This window comes from Sinocyclocheilus grahami, unplaced genomic scaffold, assembly GCF_001515645.1.
Source record: "Sinocyclocheilus grahami isolate Dianchi unplaced genomic scaffold, SAMN03320097.WGS_v1.1 scaffold1488.1, whole genome shotgun sequence".
Taxonomy (NCBI): Eukaryota; Metazoa; Chordata; class Actinopteri; order Cypriniformes; family Cyprinidae; genus Sinocyclocheilus; species Sinocyclocheilus grahami.
The window spans coordinates 196,617-215,530 of NW_015506667.1; the positions used below are offsets into that span (position 1 = coordinate 196,617).

Genomic DNA, 18,914 nt, shown 5'->3' on the forward strand with positions numbered 1-18,914 from the left:
CACACACACACACACACAGACACTCACTCACACACAAACACACACACACACTCACACAGTCACTCACTCACACAGTCACTCACTCACAGTCACTCACTCACAGTCACTCACTCACACTCACACACAGTCACTCACTCACACACAGTCACTCACACACACACAGTCACTCACACACACACAGTCACTCACACACACACACACACACAGTCACTCACTCACACACAAACACACACACACACACACACACACACACACACACACAGTCACTCACTCACATAACAAACTTTTAATTCTTAAGAATATTTAGAACATGAAAAGTATCAAAATATTAGATACCTTAAAAACGTGAATAAATAGTAAATAAACATTTTCTAACAAAAAGTGCAAAGTAACAAATACAAAAAAAGAAAAATGCACAAATAACTTGTATGGAGATTTTTCCATCTACAGATTTTCCCTGACCTTCTTTTCTCTGTAAATGAAGGGTGCACACTATTGCTGAGAAACACAAGCACTACTCAGCACTCAGATCTGAACGAATCACCTCATGACTACACGTTATGTACGAGAAGCTGCAGAAGACACAGGCGCAAGTGGAATGTACAAAACATGGTGACATTAATGTTTAAGTAAATATAATGAGCGATATATTGCGTCACCAAAAATTATTGAAGTCATGTACATATATTGCGCGATAAGTCGATATATTGATTACACACACTTACTCTCTCTCTCACTTTCACAAACACACACACACTCTCTCTCTCTCTCTCACACACACACACTCTCTCTCTCTCTCACACACACACTCTCTCTCTCTCTCTCTCACACACACACACTCTCTCTCTCTCTCTCACACACACACACTCTCTCTCTCTCTCTCACACACACACACTCTCTCTCTCTCTCTCACACACACACACTCTCTCTCTCTCTCTCACACACACACACTCTCTCTCTCTCTCTCACACACACACACTCTCTCTCTCTCACACACACACACTCTCTCTCTCTCACACACACTCTCTCTCTCACACACACACACACACACACAATAAAAACTATGTATAATTAGTTAATTAGTAAATGAGTAAAACAAATTACTATAAGGTATTTAATAAGTAAAAAATAAAAATCATTATATTGTAAAGTAAATTATATCTTTTATAAAAAATTGTCTATATATTTCTATTATAATAGCAAAAAACAATTGTTATTAATAATTGCAGTAATTAATAAATAATTAAAATTATTATTATTTTTTAAATGTGTCTATATATTTTTAATTCATTTTTATTTCAGTTTTAGTGTAAGTTATTTTAATACATCAGGTTTAACTAAATGAAAATGAGAAATGTTGCCTTATTTTATATGAATTCAGTTCAAGTTTATTTTTAGTCAAAGGAAAGGGTTTTTGTTTATTAGTTTTAGCTTTAACTATAATAATCCTGAGAAAACTCTCACACTCGTACAAACATTGCTGCACGTTTACTAAAACCGTAAAGCTGTAATGTATGGTTTTAACTTGATACTCGTTTTGAACCTTCTTTACTTGCGGCCAAATATCCTGCAATCAGAAGTTTGTCAGTCCGTACAAAGAAAGCGCGAGAGTTACAGACAATCATGTAGAAACAAGGAAACGAACAAGGATCTGCTTCTGGGGAATTTCACCCAAACTGACAATGATGTCGAATTCAGGCTTCGTTTGAAACGACCTCAAAAACACAAAAACAGAGCTTCTCCAGAACTACAACATCATAATAACCTCGAAAACAACACTTGCTGTTTATAGCTCGACTCGCCTTATAAACACAGCAAAAACCTGTGAAAAAAAGCCACCGCATACTGCTGTGGAAGTGCACAGACAATCTCCAGGATTGGAGAATTTAAAAGCCGAAATGCAAATCTAGCACTTCTGACTAAATCTTTGTTTTCCTCGCACAAACCCAGTTTACATGCTCATGACATCAGTGGACGTGCTGCCCAGTTTCTAGCTTCCGTAAGCATTTTAAACTCACTTTTCCTTACAAACCGAGGGATGAGCTCAAATGTTTGTGTGTGGTCAACAGCACAGATGCACAGCACAACACCAGGTTTGACTAGGAGCTGATCTTCTGGATTCCGTTCATTTACACCAACCACAGATCGGGAAACTGACCGCATTATTATACACTGCTGTATTATTTTGAATTATTTTCTGTTTCCATTTTAATTATATTTTAGTCATTTTGTTTAGTGCTTTTGTGATCATTAATAGTTTTTTAAATAATATTAGAAATTAATATTAGAAATAAAAATACATTTGTGTTCTATTTTATTACTTTTGGGGATTTCTAAAAATGTTTTCATGAATTTTCATTTCAGTTTTAGTCATTTTAGCATTAATTTGAGTACTTTTAGTCATTTTAGTAAATATAAATTAGAAATAAATTAATTTTAAATTGTTACTTTTTTAGTTTTTGGATTATTATATATATATTTTTTATTATATATATACATTACATATATACATACATTTTATTTCAGCTTTAGTCATTTTAGAACTATTTTTAGTCATTTTGTTAAATGTAATTAAAAATAAAATAAGTTTAATTTTTTAATCGTTTATTCGTTTTTGCATTTTTTAAATATGTCTATATAGGTTAATTAATTTTTATTTAATTTTAATTTTAAATCATTGTAGTACCGATTTTAGTACTTTTAGTAAATGAAAATTAGAAATAAAAAGTTTACATTTTGTTACATTCTATTAGTTTTTGGATTTAAAAAAAATATGTCTATATAGTTTTTCATTCATTTTTATTTCACTTAGTTTAAGTCATTTTAGTACTGATTGTAGTAATTTTAGTAATTTTATTAAAACATTTAAAGTTTGGTATATATATATATATTTTTTTTTTATCTGTCTATACTGCTTTTCATTAATTCTATTTCAGTTTTAGTTTAGTTTTATTTTAGTAACTTTAGTTATTTTAGTAAATGAATAATTAGGAATCTTGCTTTGGCAACCAAGTTTGTTATATTTAATTATGATTACTTTATTTCAATAGGTAAATGTTTTAAAATAGTTTCAGTTAATGATAATAACCCTGTTCCCCTTTTTTCCCAAATACACTCCACCTAAAAAATACAACAGAGCTGCTCACAAAATCCAGTCCAGCTTATCAATCATCACTTAACATGGGCTTGTTAATGTCAGAAGTACATTTGATTCATTTTATCAGACTCCTGGCAGAATTTCCCATCTTTTCCACATCAAAACCTTCTTGAAGAAACTGACATCTTAAAAAACCTACAATGAAAAGGACTCTGTCCAGCAAGAGCAATCATCTCATCTGTGAGCTAACACTATTAGGACCAGAAAATACATGGTTTCCATTAAACGAAACGTCAAAAGGCCAAACAACAAATTTCCTGTCAAACATTTTTCTCCATTTGATTGATCAGAATTCAGCGTTTTTCTCGACGCACGATCGTAAACGTCACACTGAGAAGGGAATTCAGAACTGAAAGTGATCTAACAGCAACAAATGCTCTTAGACTGGATTGTTTATGTAAGCTCAAGACAGATGAATATTAATAATGCATGGCCTGTGTGAGCTTCTGTATGTTTGGAAATGCTTGCGATACCAATCTGGTCCCATTTGAATAGCATTAGAGTTTCCAAAGGAAATCAGTCTAAAACATGAGTTCAGCCGTCAGAACGAGTTTCCAACATGTCTTTACAGTAAATGTCATTCTAAAGAGATTAAACTGCAGAACTTAGAAATCTCATAAGTTTATGCATGGCAGATTTATGCATTTTGGACATTTGGACAAGACATCCTGGAAATAAATTGGATTGCAAATAGTTGCATAATGCATGTTTTGCATGCATTAAGAGCAATGAGCAATTCTGAATATAATTTCAATGTAAAGTGTAATTTCTGCTGCTCTAATCAAAATAAGCAGAGCTGACCAATTTTCTAAAAATGCATAAGCTTGTGTTATTGATGTTTCAAGCTGATTTACAATAAATGTCATTCTAAAGAAATAATAAAAACGCAAAATTTTCTATTTCACTTAGAAATTTCAAAACTTGATGCACTGCAGGTTTTTTTTGTCCAAATACATCACATTTTGGAAGGAAAATTGATTGCAAATATAGTTGCATGATGCATTATACTTGTTTTGCATGCATTAAAAGCAACAAGTATGCAAAATGTACTTTCTCTTATGAAAGCACATCCACTAATGTGAGTGATCTCAATAAATTTAATCTTTAAACATTGTATATGCATACATGCAAAAATAAAACAAAAAGGTGAAAATATGTAAGTATAAATAAGAACGTAAATCTTTAATATTTCAAAGATACATTGATTAATATTTCAGTAGTGCAGGGTCAGTGGTGGGGTCAAAGTTAAGTGCTTACTATCGACACATCTGTCACCACACATCAGTCATGCCACAGTGAGCAGCGGGTGTATGTATTCAGACCAATCAATGCATATGAAGCGCGCACACACACACGCGCTCCGAGGCAGATGGCGAAAGATATTTAGTGTCTCAGCTGTTATGCATGGCTGCAGTCGCAATATGAGGGACTACTGACATGTGAAAGCAACAAGAAACATGGAGTACTGTGCAAACAGAGAGCGAGGATGTGTTATATATGTGCACGGTCAACAATGTGATCAACATAGTTCTTGAGTTACAGGCATGAAAACTCATAAAAGGATATTTATGGCACTCAGCCGGGCATGTTCTATGCAGCTGTTTTGATACCAGCTGTATGCAAATTTACTCTTGGAGCCACATCGAGATCCCAGTTTCTCTGGAAATGAACAACATAGGGCCTTCAGAAATATAGATACTAAAAGACAAGTTTGTTAAGAACTAAATTGTAAAAGGATATTAAGATATCTTTAATACTTCTTGAATTATAAGCATGCAAACTTTGGAAAAAAAGCTCAAAGTGCTTTTTTCCCCATTTTTGAATGGCCACATTGACATATATAATGCAGCAAAGATTGCTAAGGTCAACGGAGTTTACTAACAGACCTACCAAACTCTGTGTGAAAATAATATAATGATGCTGCCATCTTTCTGAAGTCATTTGTACCCCCCGTAATTTGGCTCCGAATCTCAGTTGAAAATTGTATTCGACCACCCCTCTACAAAATAGTGCATTACTCAGTAAATATTCCCCCATGGCATTAGCATTTAATATTTAATACATATACTAAAAGGAAAGTTTGTTAAAAACCAAAATCATGTAAAGATATCTTTAATACTCTTTGAGTTACAGGCATGCAAACGTAGGAAAAAAAGCTAGAAAAGTGCTTTTTGCCCATTTTTGAATGGTCACCCTCGGCACATAATACAACAAGGTTTGCTAAAGTCAACAGATTTTACTAACAGACCTACCAATCTCTGTGTAAAAATAACATTACGATGCTGCCATCTTTCTAAAGTCATTTTTACCCCCCTGTAATTTGGCTCCAAATCTCATGTCATTTGATGCAACTCAAAATAGTGCATTACTCAGTAAATATACATTCATGGCATTTTATTTTATTATTTTTAATCACAATTTATGCATGTCTTCAGGAAAAAATAACAAAATCAAACATTTTAGCTGGGAAAGTTCTGAAGTTCACCACGGTAAAAGGTGCTTTAGGGACACAGATCACCTCTTAACCATGGTAAAATAACTGCAAAACAGCCTTTTGCTTATGCATTTTTTACACAAGATAGCACTGTATAAATCACCAAAACATTGTTAATATCTAATCACAAACTCCACAGAGGACAAAGATCAATAGTTGATACGAGACTGTCAGCCGCTGCTCGCATGACAACAGTTTTATATCTGACACACAATCGAAACCACCTCTTTTGTCACCCAAACAGCTTTTCAGGCCAATGCAGACAGTTTTATAAACATCTAACTGTGTGCTTCGCTTAGCTACAGCATGTGAAGGCTAAAAAATGTTCTGCGAGATTTGAGAGGAATGGTACCTTCCATGCAACCCTCATTGTGCCCACCAAAATGTGCTCCTAATTTCGGCCAAACTGCATTCAGAGATTGCCATGACCTAAATAACTCCATCCAAGAGTCTTTCACAAGGACACAATGTTTGCTTAAAGAAACGCTGCCAAGCGCTGGCGTGTTGAAGCACAGAGATGTGGCCGTTATGTTTATTCAGATATACATTTCAGCGAATGCCGCGGGCGATGCAATCATTACAGCGAAAGTAGGTCTAACCGCTTATGCGCCGTACGGCTCTCTTATGCAATCTGACGTTTTCTGTGAATTGAGCGTTTAAAATGACAATGACTCGAGTTTGACCTGAATACCACAGCGATGCAACAAGGCCTGAGTTTCCCAAACATTGCTGCTAAACAAATCAGGGCTCACCTGAGGAAAACAACCACATATAAAAGCCTAAATGCAATGATTTGCCAATGCAAAACTAGTCTGGACTGGACTTGCTGCAGGATGACGCACACAATGTCATTTAGTACTTACTGTTAGAGGTTTGTAACAGGGCTTCTTGACTTTGCAAACATCATTAAGAAACATTTAGACAATAAGTCAAGTGCAGCTGATCTTAAAGCTCAATTTCACCCCTGAGAGAGAAAACAGAGCTAACCAAAACCATTAGAGTAATGACTCGAACACTACTGGAGCTGACAACAACAGCACAGTCACATGGGCATGAACTGATCAAATGCAAACCTGTACAAGAATGTATGAAAACACTTATTTGATTCACACTTTCAGATAAAACCAAATTCATTCTGATGTTCATGAAAACATGAGCAACGTTCATCCAGTAAAACACTGAAACATGTCTACATCCAGCAGAACAAGCAACTGTTCCAAATGCATTAGCAACTGCCTAGCAACCCCTGATAACACCTTGACAACTGCCTAGCAAACTGGCAACTACCTAGCAACCCCTAATGACATCTTAGCAACTACACAGCCACCCAAAAAACACCTTGGCAACTACTTAGTAACGTTTAACAACACCCAAGACACCCCTAATTACATCTTAGCAACTACACAGCAACCCCAAAATCACCTTGGCAACTGCCTGGCAACCCCTAATGAGACATTGGCAACTGCCTAGCAACTTCTAACGACATCCTAGCAACTGCCTAGCAACCCCTAATGACATCTTAGCAACTACACAGCAACCCCAACAACCCCTCGGCAACTACTTAGCAACGTTTAACAACACCCAAGACACCCCTAATGACATATTAGCAACTACACAGCATCCCCAACAACACCTTGGCAACTGACTAGCAACCCCCTAATGACACATTGGCAACTGCCTAGCAACTTCTAACGACATCCTAGCAACTGCCTAGCAACCCCTAATGACATCTTAGCAACTACACAGCATCCCCAACAACACCTTGGCAACTGACTAGCAACCCCCTACTGACACATTGGCAACTGCCTAGCAACTTCTAACGACATCCTAGCAACTGCCTAGCAACCCCTAATGACATCTTAGCAACTACACAGCATCCCCAACAACACCTTGGCAACTGACTAGCAACCCCCTACTGACACATTGGCAACTGCCTAGCAACTTCTAACGACATCCTAGCAACTGCCTAGCAACCCCTAATGACATCTTAGCAACTACACAGCATCCCCAACAACACCTTGGCAACTGACTAGCAACCCCCTACTGACACATTGGCAACTGCCTAGCAACTTCTAACGACATCCTAGCAACTGCCTAGCAACCCCTAATGACATCTTAGCAACTACACAGCATCCCCAACAACACCTTGGCAACTGACTAGCAACCCCCTACTGACACATTGGCAACTGCCTAGCAACTTCTAACGACATCCTAGCAACTGCCTAGCAACCCCTAATGACATCTTAGCAACTACACAGCATCCCCAACAACACCTTGGCAACTGACTAGCAACCCCCTACTGACACATTGGCAACTGCCTAGCAACTTCTAACGACATCCTAGCAACTGCCTAGCAACCCCTAATGACATCTTAGCAACTACACAGCATCCCCAACAACACCTTGGCAACTGACTAGCAACCCCCTACTGACACATTGGCAACTGCCTAGCAACTTCTAACGACATCCTAGCAACTGCCTAGCAACCCCTAATGACATCTTAGCAACTACACAGCATCCCCAACAACACCTTGGCAACTGACTAGCAACCCCCTACTGACACATTGGCAACTGCCTAGCAACTTCTAACGACATCCTAGCAACTGCCTAGCAACCCCTAATGACATCTTAGCAACTACACAGCATCCCCAACAACACCTTGGCAACTGACTAGCAACCCCCTACTGACACATTGGCAACTGCCTAGCAACTTCTAACGACATCCTAGCAACTGCCTAGCAACCCCTAATGACATCTTAGCAACTACACAGCATCCCCAACAACACCTTGGCAACTGACTAGCAACCCCCTACTGACACATTGGCAACTGCCTAGCAACTTCTAACGACATCCTAGCAACTGCCTAGCAACCCCTAATGACATCTTAGCAACTACACAGCATCCCCAACAACACCTTGGCAACTGACTAGCAACCCCCTACTGACACATTGGCAACTGCCTAGCAACTTCTAACGACATCCTAGCAACTGCCTAGCAACCCCTAATGACATCTTAGCAACTACACAGCATCCCCAACAACACCTTGGCAACTGACTAGCAACCCCCTACTGACACATTGGCAACTGCCTAGCAACTTCTAACGACATCCTAGCAACTGCCTAGCAACCCCTAATGACATCTTAGCAACTACACAGCATCCCCAACAACACCTTGGCAACTGACTAGCAACCCCCTACTGACACATTGGCAACTGCCTAGCAACTTCTAACGACATCCTAGCAACTGCCTAGCAACCCCTAATGACATCTTAGCAACTACACAGCATCCCCAACAACACCTTGGCAACTGACTAGCAACCCCCTACTGACACATTGGCAACTGCCTAGCAACTTCTAACGACATCCTAGCAACTGCCTAGCAACCCCTAATGACATCTTAGCAACTACACAGCATCCCCAACAACACCTTGGCAACTGACTAGCAACCCCCTACTGACACATTGGCAACTGCCTAGCAACTTCTAACGACATCCTAGCAACTGCCTAGCAACCCCTAATGACATCTTAGCAACTACACAGCATCCCCAACAACACCTTGGCAACTGACTAGCAACCCCCTACTGACACATTGGCAACTGCCTAGCAACTTCTAACGACATCCTAGCAACTGCCTAGCAACCCCTAATGACATCTTAGCAACTACACAGCATCCCCAACAACACCTTGGCAACTGACTAGCAACCCCCTACTGACACATTGGCAACTGCCTAGCAACTTCTAACGACATCCTAGCAACTGCCTAGCAACCCCTAATGACATCTTAGCAACTACACAGCATCCCCAACAACACCTTGGCAACTGACTAGCAACCCCCTACTGACACATTGGCAACTGCCTAGCAACTTCTAACGACATCCTAGCAACTGCCTAGCAACCCCTAATGACATCTTAGCAACTACACAGCATCCCCAACAACACCTTGGCAACTGACTAGCAACCCCCTACTGACACATTGGCAACTGCCTAGCAACTTCTAACGACATCCTAGCAACTGCCTAGCAACCCCTAATGACATCTTAGCAACTACACAGCATCCCCAACAACACCTTGGCAACTGACTAGCAACCCCCTACTGACACATTGGCAACTGCCTAGCAACTTCTAACGACATCCTAGCAACTGCCTAGCAACCCCTAATGACATCTTAGCAACTACACAGCATCCCCAACAACACCTTGGCAACTGACTAGCAACCCCCTACTGACACATTGGCAACTGCCTAGCAACTTCTAACGACATCCTAGCAACTGCCTAGCAACCCCTAATGACATCTTAGCAACTACACAGCATCCCCAACAACACCTTGGCAACTGACTAGCAACCCCCTACTGACACATTGGCAACTGCCTAGCAACTTCTAACGACATCCTAGCAACTGCCTAGCAACCCCTAATGACATCTTAGCAACTACACAGCATCCCCAACAACACCTTGGCAACTGACTAGCAACCCCCTACTGACACATTGGCAACTGCCTAGCAACTTCTAACGACATCCTAGCAACTGCCTAGCAACCCCTAATGACATCTTAGCAACTACACAGCATCCCCAACAACACCTTGGCAACTGACTAGCAACCCCCTACTGACACATTGGCAACTGCCTAGCAACTTCTAACGACATCCTAGCAACTGCCTAGCAACCCCTAATGACATCTTAGCAACTACACAGCATCCCCAACAACACCTTGGCAACTGACTAGCAACCCCCTACTGACACATTGGCAACTGCCTAGCAACTTCTAACGACATCCTAGCAACTGCCTAGCAACCCCTAATGACATCTTAGCAACTACACAGCATCCCCAACAACACCTTGGCAACTGACTAGCAACCCCCTACTGACACATTGGCAACTGCCTAGCAACTTCTAACGACATCCTAGCAACTGCCTAGCAACCCCTAATGACATCTTAGCAACTACACAGCATCCCCAACAACACCTTGGCAACTGACTAGCAACCCCCTACTGACACATTGGCAACTGCCTAGCAACTTCTAACGACATCCTAGCAACTGCCTAGCAACCCCTAATGACATCTTAGCAACTACACAGCATCCCCAACAACACCTTGGCAACTGACTAGCAACCCCCTACTGACACATTGGCAACTGCCTAGCAACTTCTAACGACATCCTAGCAACTGCCTAGCAACCCCTAATGACATCTTAGCAACTACACAGCATCCCCAACAACACCTTGGCAACTGACTAGCAACCCCCTACTGACACATTGGCAACTGCCTAGCAACTTCTAACGACATCCTAGCAACTGCCTAGCAACCCCTAATGACATCTTAGCAACTACACAGCATCCCCAACAACACCTTGGCAACTGACTAGCAACCCCCTACTGACACATTGGCAACTGCCTAGCAACTTCTAACGACATCCTAGCAACTGCCTAGCAACCCCTAATGACATCTTAGCAACTACACAGCATCCCCAACAACACCTTGGCAACTGACTAGCAACCCCCTACTGACACATTGGCAACTGCCTAGCAACTTCTAACGACATCCTAGCAACTGCCTAGCAACCCCTAATGACATCTTAGCAACTACACAGCATCCCCAACAACACCTTGGCAACTGACTAGCAACCCCCTACTGACACATTGGCAACTGCCTAGCAACTTCTAACGACATCCTAGCAACTGCCTAGCAACCCCTAATGACATCTTAGCAACTACACAGCATCCCCAACAACACCTTGGCAACTGACTAGCAACCCCCTACTGACACATTGGCAACTGCCTAGCAACTTCTAACGACATCCTAGCAACTGCCTAGCAACCCCTAATGACATCTTAGCAACTACACAGCATCCCCAACAACACCTTGGCAACTGACTAGCAACCCCCTACTGACACATTGGCAACTGCCTAGCAACTTCTAACGACATCCTAGCAACTGCCTAGCAACCCCTAATGACATCTTAGCAACTACACAGCATCCCCAACAACACCTTGGCAACTGACTAGCAACCCCCTACTGACACATTGGCAACTGCCTAGCAACTTCTAACGACATCCTAGCAACTGCCTAGCAACCCCTAATGACATCTTAGCAACTACACAGCATCCCCAACAACACCTTGGCAACTGACTAGCAACCCCCTACTGACACATTGGCAACTGCCTAGCAACTTCTAACGACATCCTAGCAACTGCCTAGCAACCCCTAATGACATCTTAGCAACTACACAGCATCCCCAACAACACCTTGGCAACTGACTAGCAACCCCCTACTGACACATTGGCAACTGCCTAGCAACTTCTAACGACATCCTAGCAACTGCCTAGCAACCCCTAATGACATCTTAGCAACTACACAGCAACCCCAACAACACCTTGGCAACTGCCTAGCAACCCCTAACAACACCTTAGTAACTACTCCTAACAACACCTTGGTAACTACCTAGCAACCCCAAAGAACATGTTAGAAACGGCCTACCAAGTAGCAACCCCTAACAACACCTTAGTAACTGCTTGGCAACTCCTAACATCACCGTAGCAACTACCTAGCAACCCATCTCAACAGCTTAGCAACTCCACAGCAAGGCATATAGAATTGTTTTTAAATTACAAAAGGCAGATGCCACCTCGACACACTCGCATAAATGCACAATCATCATCTCGGTCACATTCTGATGTTTTATGAGTGACAGGCATGTGCTGCTGTGTTTTAACCCTTTCAGCTACAGCAGTCATCATAAGAAAACACCCTTTCACTGCATGCATTCTCTTCATCAAATGGAAAGTTGTGCTAAGACGTATTTTCAATGTTTTGTTGTCTGAACATGACTTGAATTTATCCCTCATAACCTCATTTACAAATAGTTATGTGATTAGTTAAGCAAATAAACACATTATTGCTTTAAAGAACATTTGAATGATTTCAAAATTCACATTTAAGACTCTTAAGGCCCGTTCACACCAAGAACGATAACTATAAAGATAAATATAACGATAACGATATTAGCGTCCACACCAGCGGACGATATCGTCTGTTTATTCTAAGCGCACGCGTGTCTGCCACTTTAAATTCTCGAGCTCGTTACAGCAGGATGGATTCTGATTGGCTGTTCCCGGGACAGTCCTGTATTTCAGCTCTATTTTAAGTGTCCCCCCACTTATTTTGAAAAAATCATGTTTTGTCCCGTATTTCAAAATTTCTTTGCGACTGGGTGATCAGAGCATGTAGTAGAAGTGTTCTGTCACGCGAGAACAGACTAATCAAAGGTAACTAAGCTTGTCGTAGAACAAAATTACCATCCAATCACAATTCGTTATCGATTAACTTGCAGTAAGTGAAGGCGGAATCACGCAGAATGACACCAGAAACGCTCGTGATCCTGCGTGATCCCAGTTCTCCTTGTGACTGTCAAAATGTCCATCGTGTGAAGTATCTCACATAAATACAGTCGGTTATGGCTTAAGTGAACGTAAACAGGTGGGTGAAAACCAGATATGTGTCAGTACATTACATTCATTCGGTCTTAAAGGGACAGCAGCCCAATTAAAAACTTGTCTGTCTCAGTATTAGTAATGTTAATCAAACAAGATGTTAAATAGGCCTAAATGTATACATGTTGAATAAACCTACTGTATTAGAAAAATCTGTATCTATTGTATTTGTCCTATGGTTTTCATTTGCTTCTCTATTTTTATATAACAAAATAACTATGTAAGCATGTGTGTGTGTGTGTGTGTATATATATATATATATATACACAAAGGGACAGCAGCCCAATTAAAAACTTGTCTGTCTCAGTATTAGTAATGTTAATCAAACAAGATGTTAAATAGGCCTAAATGTATACATGTTGAATAAACCTAATGTATTAGAAAAATCTTTATCTATCGTATTTGTCCTATGGTTTTTCATTTGCTTCTCTATTTTTATATAACAAAATAACTATGTAAGCATGTGTGTGTGTGTGTGTGTATATATATATATATATATACACAGTATATACACAGACACATATACAGATTATATATATCTATCTATATATATATATATGCGCATCTTGTCAGAAAGCCGGTTCTGTAATCAGCGGTAAATCTCCATCACGAGCGTGCTTTCACATTGAGCAGCATTAACTACACCTGTATCTATTGTATTTGTCCTATGGTTTTCATTTGCTTCTCTATTTTTATATAACAAAATAACTATGTAAGCATGTGTGTGTGTGTGTGTATATATATATATATATATATATACACAGTATATACATAGACACATATACAGATTATATATATCTATCTATATATATATATATGCGCATCTTGTCAGAAAGCCGGTTCTGTAATCAGCGGTAAATCTCCATCACGAGCGTGCTTTCACATTGAGCAGCATTAACTACACAGAGCCGTTGTTCACTGACGAGCAGCGCAAAAAATCACGCGAATATGAACGTGGTTTTGCGCAGCTTGTCAGTGTAATTTGGTCACCCTATGATTGTAAGACAAACTGAACCACTCTACTCCCTACTGACACACAAATCAATGCAAAAGCACATTATTTTCATCCAGATTCGTGTCTTTAGTCCACCAGTGCTGGATTCACAGGCTCAGATTCAGACGCTTCTTATAAAGCATCACAACATTCAAAGAAGAATCACAACTGAGAGCTCAGATCCAGCGCCAGACACACAGCAGATCCCTCCGGACCACATTCATCCCACTGGGAGACGCGCACAGAAAAACACACAATACAGACTCACAGAGATAAGCATCAACCAGATCTAATGAAAGGGAAAATATTAAACTGTTTCCAGCATTGATATAATAAATCAGCATATTAGAATGATTTCTGAGGAAGGATCATGTGACACTGAAGACTGGAGTAATGATAATCCAGCTTTGCTTCATAGGAATAAATTACATTTAAAAGTATATTTAAAAAAAAAAGATTTTTTTTTTTCTGTATTTTTGATCAAATAAATACAGCCTTGATGAGCATATAGAAACTTATTTCAAAAACATAAAAAATCTTACTGATCCCAAACTTCTGAATATATATATATATTTTTTTTTTATTATTATTTTTTTTATTTATTTATTTATTAACAGGGGAAAATACCTGTGTGAAAAACATTTAAAATTTACAAACTAAATGGCAACTATAAATGTGCATTATAATATGAAGTCATTCAGTGCCACTTAGAGATAAGTAAATAAGACATCAATGATATCACAAAAACAAACCAGCGTGCAGCAGAATAAATATTGATGCAGGCGTCTCCATGAAACGAACAAACAAAACACATTACATTCTCACTCAGTTCATCCAAAACTCCTGGATACGTTTCAAAGACTCTTATGGCTAAAATGACCAAACATTACCCAATTAAATGATCTATTGCAACAAGCAACCCTTCCAACTGCATAGCAACCCCTAACAACACTTTAGCAACAGCTTCGCAGCCACACAGAGAGGCGTATAGAATTGCTTTTACATCACAAAAGGCAAATATGACCTTTAAATCTCTCTACAGGATGCTGCCTAAACACAAATGCATTAATGCACAGAAAATGATGATGTATTATGAATGACAGGCATGTGCTGCTGTGCTTTAACCCTTTCATGTACAGCAGTCATTATAAGAAAACACCTGTTCGTTTACTGCATGCAGTGGAGTGCACACAGCTGTTGACAGCACACCTGAAAAAATGATTTACCAGCTCAGCTGGATTAATGTTTGCACAAAGTCCTGTAACTTTACCAGAAGAAAACTTGACGCATTTTATGAAATGAATGATACAGCTATAAAATGCATATAAAATGTTATAGGGTAAAACATGAAGTAATCACTATGAAAATCACATGCACAAATAACTTTTCATGTTTAGTGATTTTATTGCATTAACAGTCTCCTCTAACACTAATAAAATGCTTGCTTGAAACCAATCAGGGATGCGTTTCCCAAAAGCAGCTATGGTCACAAGTTCCGTCGTTACCAACGGAGTTCAACGGAAGTAACGCCTATAGTTAGATAACGATGGTTTTGGGAAACGCACCCCTGATCAGAAGCTGATCATGCTTACATGCCAGTCAATGCTCAACATGCATCAGACTACAAACTATTTTCACAAACCTGAAACAAGTTACTGAACGGTATGCATGAACTAACATGAACCCCCCAAAAAGACAAAAATAAATTTAGTCTATTTAGATCACAAAACACATTGCATAAATATAATGGCATAAGCAATAGCAGTTTTTTATGTTATTTATTTAATGTAATTTTTTCAGAATTATATAATGGTCTTAATAGCAATAATAATAATTATTATTATTATAATTATCATTACTATTAAGACCATCATATCACTGAAAAAGTGGCATTGTATAATGTGTAAAGTTAATTAATAGTTTGTGCAATAATTCTTTTTAATTTTATTTACAAAGAAAAATCTTTCAAAAAAAATAATGTGTGTGTATATACACATGCTAAATATACACACACATATACACATGTAAAATATGCATGTACATATTTTATATATATATATATATATATACTCTTGACCTCAAGTTGAACCTTTGCACATTTTAGTTGGATTGTTTGTTGAACATGCACGACAATATGAGAAAGATTCTTCAAAAAAACAAAAAACAAAAAACAAACAATCACTCTTAATGCAGAGAGTGAAGGATACTGTGGTGCGCATCCGGATCAAGTGCATCATCCGCACTGACAGCGCATGAGAACCCGTTCTGCTCTGCTCTGCTCTGCTCTGCTCTTTACCTCCCTCCTCCTGCTCTGGGCTCCGGGTCTGGAGACGAGCGCCGTGTCGCCGCACACCACCGCCGCGTCCTCCACGAACACACAGTCCGGCAGCGCCTCGTCCGCGGGCAGCTCCAGCACCTCCAGCCCGAGCCGGTGCTTCAGGACCGACACGTACTCTTCATACTCCTCCAGCACTCTGAGCAGGTCCACCTCCAGACCGCCGCTCCTCAGCGCGTCTCTGGCCAGAGACTGGGGCACCGCGCGCACCACGGCGTGCGTAAAGCAGCCAAACCCAGACATCAGCCCAGCCATCGCTTCGCTCCCTCACCGCGACTCTGCGCGTCGTGTTTATTGTTGGACTGTTTGCTTGTTTGTTGTTCCCTGTTGTGGTTCTGCACGCGCACGGCGGCTCGAGCTCTGAAAGGGCGAGAGGAACAGCGCGCTGGTTACGTCACGGACGCGCCCGACGCGACGCGCACCAATGCGATAAGAGATTTCTGATGCTTTATGAGGATGCGTTTAAAGACACGTTAACCTTATTATGATGCGTTTCTCTGTCTGTATGCGTAAACTAATGCTTGTTTTGTTGTTGATGTAAGATGTTGTCAAAGATGCAATCTTACTTTCCCTGATTATGTTGGTATTAAATGTTTTGCAATAAAAAACAAACAAACAAATGTATCAAATCTGAAATTTGTTTCTTTTTAAGCAATTTAAATAAAAATAATTTTACATCTTTATATAGCTATCTTTTTTATTTTTGCAATGTTTGTAAAAAATGAAGTCATGATATTAATTGTCTACAAAAAATTTTTAATTGTGTAACGTCATTATTATTTTTGTTATTATTAATAAATAATATATTTTTATTTGTATCTAACAAGACTTTATTCTCATCTTGTTTTGTATTATCTGTGTGTTGCTGTGGTTGTCGTCTGTGTACTGAAAGCTTGTGAAATTAAAACAAACTCCTTGTATGCGCAAGCACACTTGGAAATAAAGCTCTTTCTGACTCCTGACTTAGTGAATCCAAAGTGAATGCGCATTTTCACTGTGTTCCCTTGAAACTCTCTTGTTTTTTATAGCAGTGGTTTTGGTTTTACAGCATAAGGTCTGTGGTTTAAATGACTTGAAGAGTCATATGGTACAGTCATAGCTCAAATGTGAATTTTGAAGCCTCTGTGTGTTTTTTTTAAACATAAGTTGCTAAATAAGGACTACAAGGATGTGCTTCAAACACTGTAGTCCTTATATAGCAACTTAAACCCACAGGAAATTCCTGAGGGAACCCATGGAGAACTAACAGACTGACGTCATGATTGAACAGCTCCAGTGCAACGTGTTGCATTCCTTTCAATCATTAGTGTCAGGTCTATAGCAACTGACACACTGCCATCGACTGCCTCCAAAAGACCGTTGAAATATACACTGCACAAAAATACAATATAAAGATAATCATGAAAAATACATAAAAATAGCCTAGCTCTTAAAAATGAAGGTTCTTTATTGACATTGATGTCAATAAAGAACATGAAGATATTTTAGCATCCATAGAACCTATAAGTTCTTTTTAGTGGTTTCTTCAGGTTATTAAAATATTCTTCTCATTAATAAAAAAAATGGTTCTTTTAAGAGTTCTTAGAATTTGTCAATTATGAAACAAATTTGATTCAGCTATAATAACCCTGCGAACACAATAAAAAAATTAATTAAAATTTTTTTATGTTTTTCTAACGTAATGAAATAATTATTTCTAAATGTTGTCTGAACGTCCAGTTCTTGGAACATTCCATTTTTTTCATTTTGGGAAGGGAAATGTTACTTTTGAATGTTCTCTGAACGTTCTGAAACAAGTAGTAATATTAAAAAAAAAACATTAGATTTTGTTCTGTGTCAGTGCAGTTAAATCTATGATATTAAGTATTTAATATTAAATAGTATCCTTTAACATCCGTGGAACTTTTCCATTGCACTTTATATAGTGGGAAATGATTCTTCAGATAATCCAAATATTCTGAAAAAAGCAGAAATGTTCACTGCAAGGTTCTTTGAGGAGACCTTCTATTGCATCACTGTGAAAACTCCCATTTGGAACCTTTATTTTTAAGAGCGTATTGACATGGGATGTGAATTGTTTAGTATGCATGAGGAACTCTCCATTTTTAGAAAGAATTTCAGAGCTCAGTTCACGCTGTTTGTGCACATGGCTGGAATTCCTCTTTTCTATGGACATTCCTCAGTCTTTCCATCTTTCCGTCGAGCGCGGCTGGAATCGTTCTCCAGACATCCTTGAGTACATTCCTGCACACCCCAGGAACAAAGTTTGTCTTTTCTTGTTCCAAATCCACTCAATTATCCAGACCGGCCTAAACATTCCTGGAGCCCCACATTCCATCCTCTCATTCCGTTCCCCCCTTCCTTCCCTGAGCTCTGTTTTTCCATTCCTCCGGCTTTCCCCTTGGAGAGGAAATATGCGGGCTGAGGAAAGGCGAGCGGGTCCTAGCG

At 39.3% G+C, this 18,914-nt stretch overlaps 1 protein-coding gene across 1 annotated transcript in view; it reads right to left on the reverse strand.

The window, feature by feature from the left end:
- Positions 1–16,897, reverse strand: part of ddah1 (dimethylarginine dimethylaminohydrolase 1) — an 81,439-nt gene extending 64,542 nt beyond the window's left edge. Inside the window, exon 1 of the mRNA XM_016256913.1 lies at positions 16,428–16,897. Coding sequence (XP_016112399.1) covers positions 16,428–16,721 — 294 coding nt within the window. The 5' untranslated portion in view covers positions 16,722–16,897. The remainder of the gene's footprint in view (positions 1–16,427) is intronic.
- Positions 16,898–18,914: the final 2,017 nt, after the last annotated feature.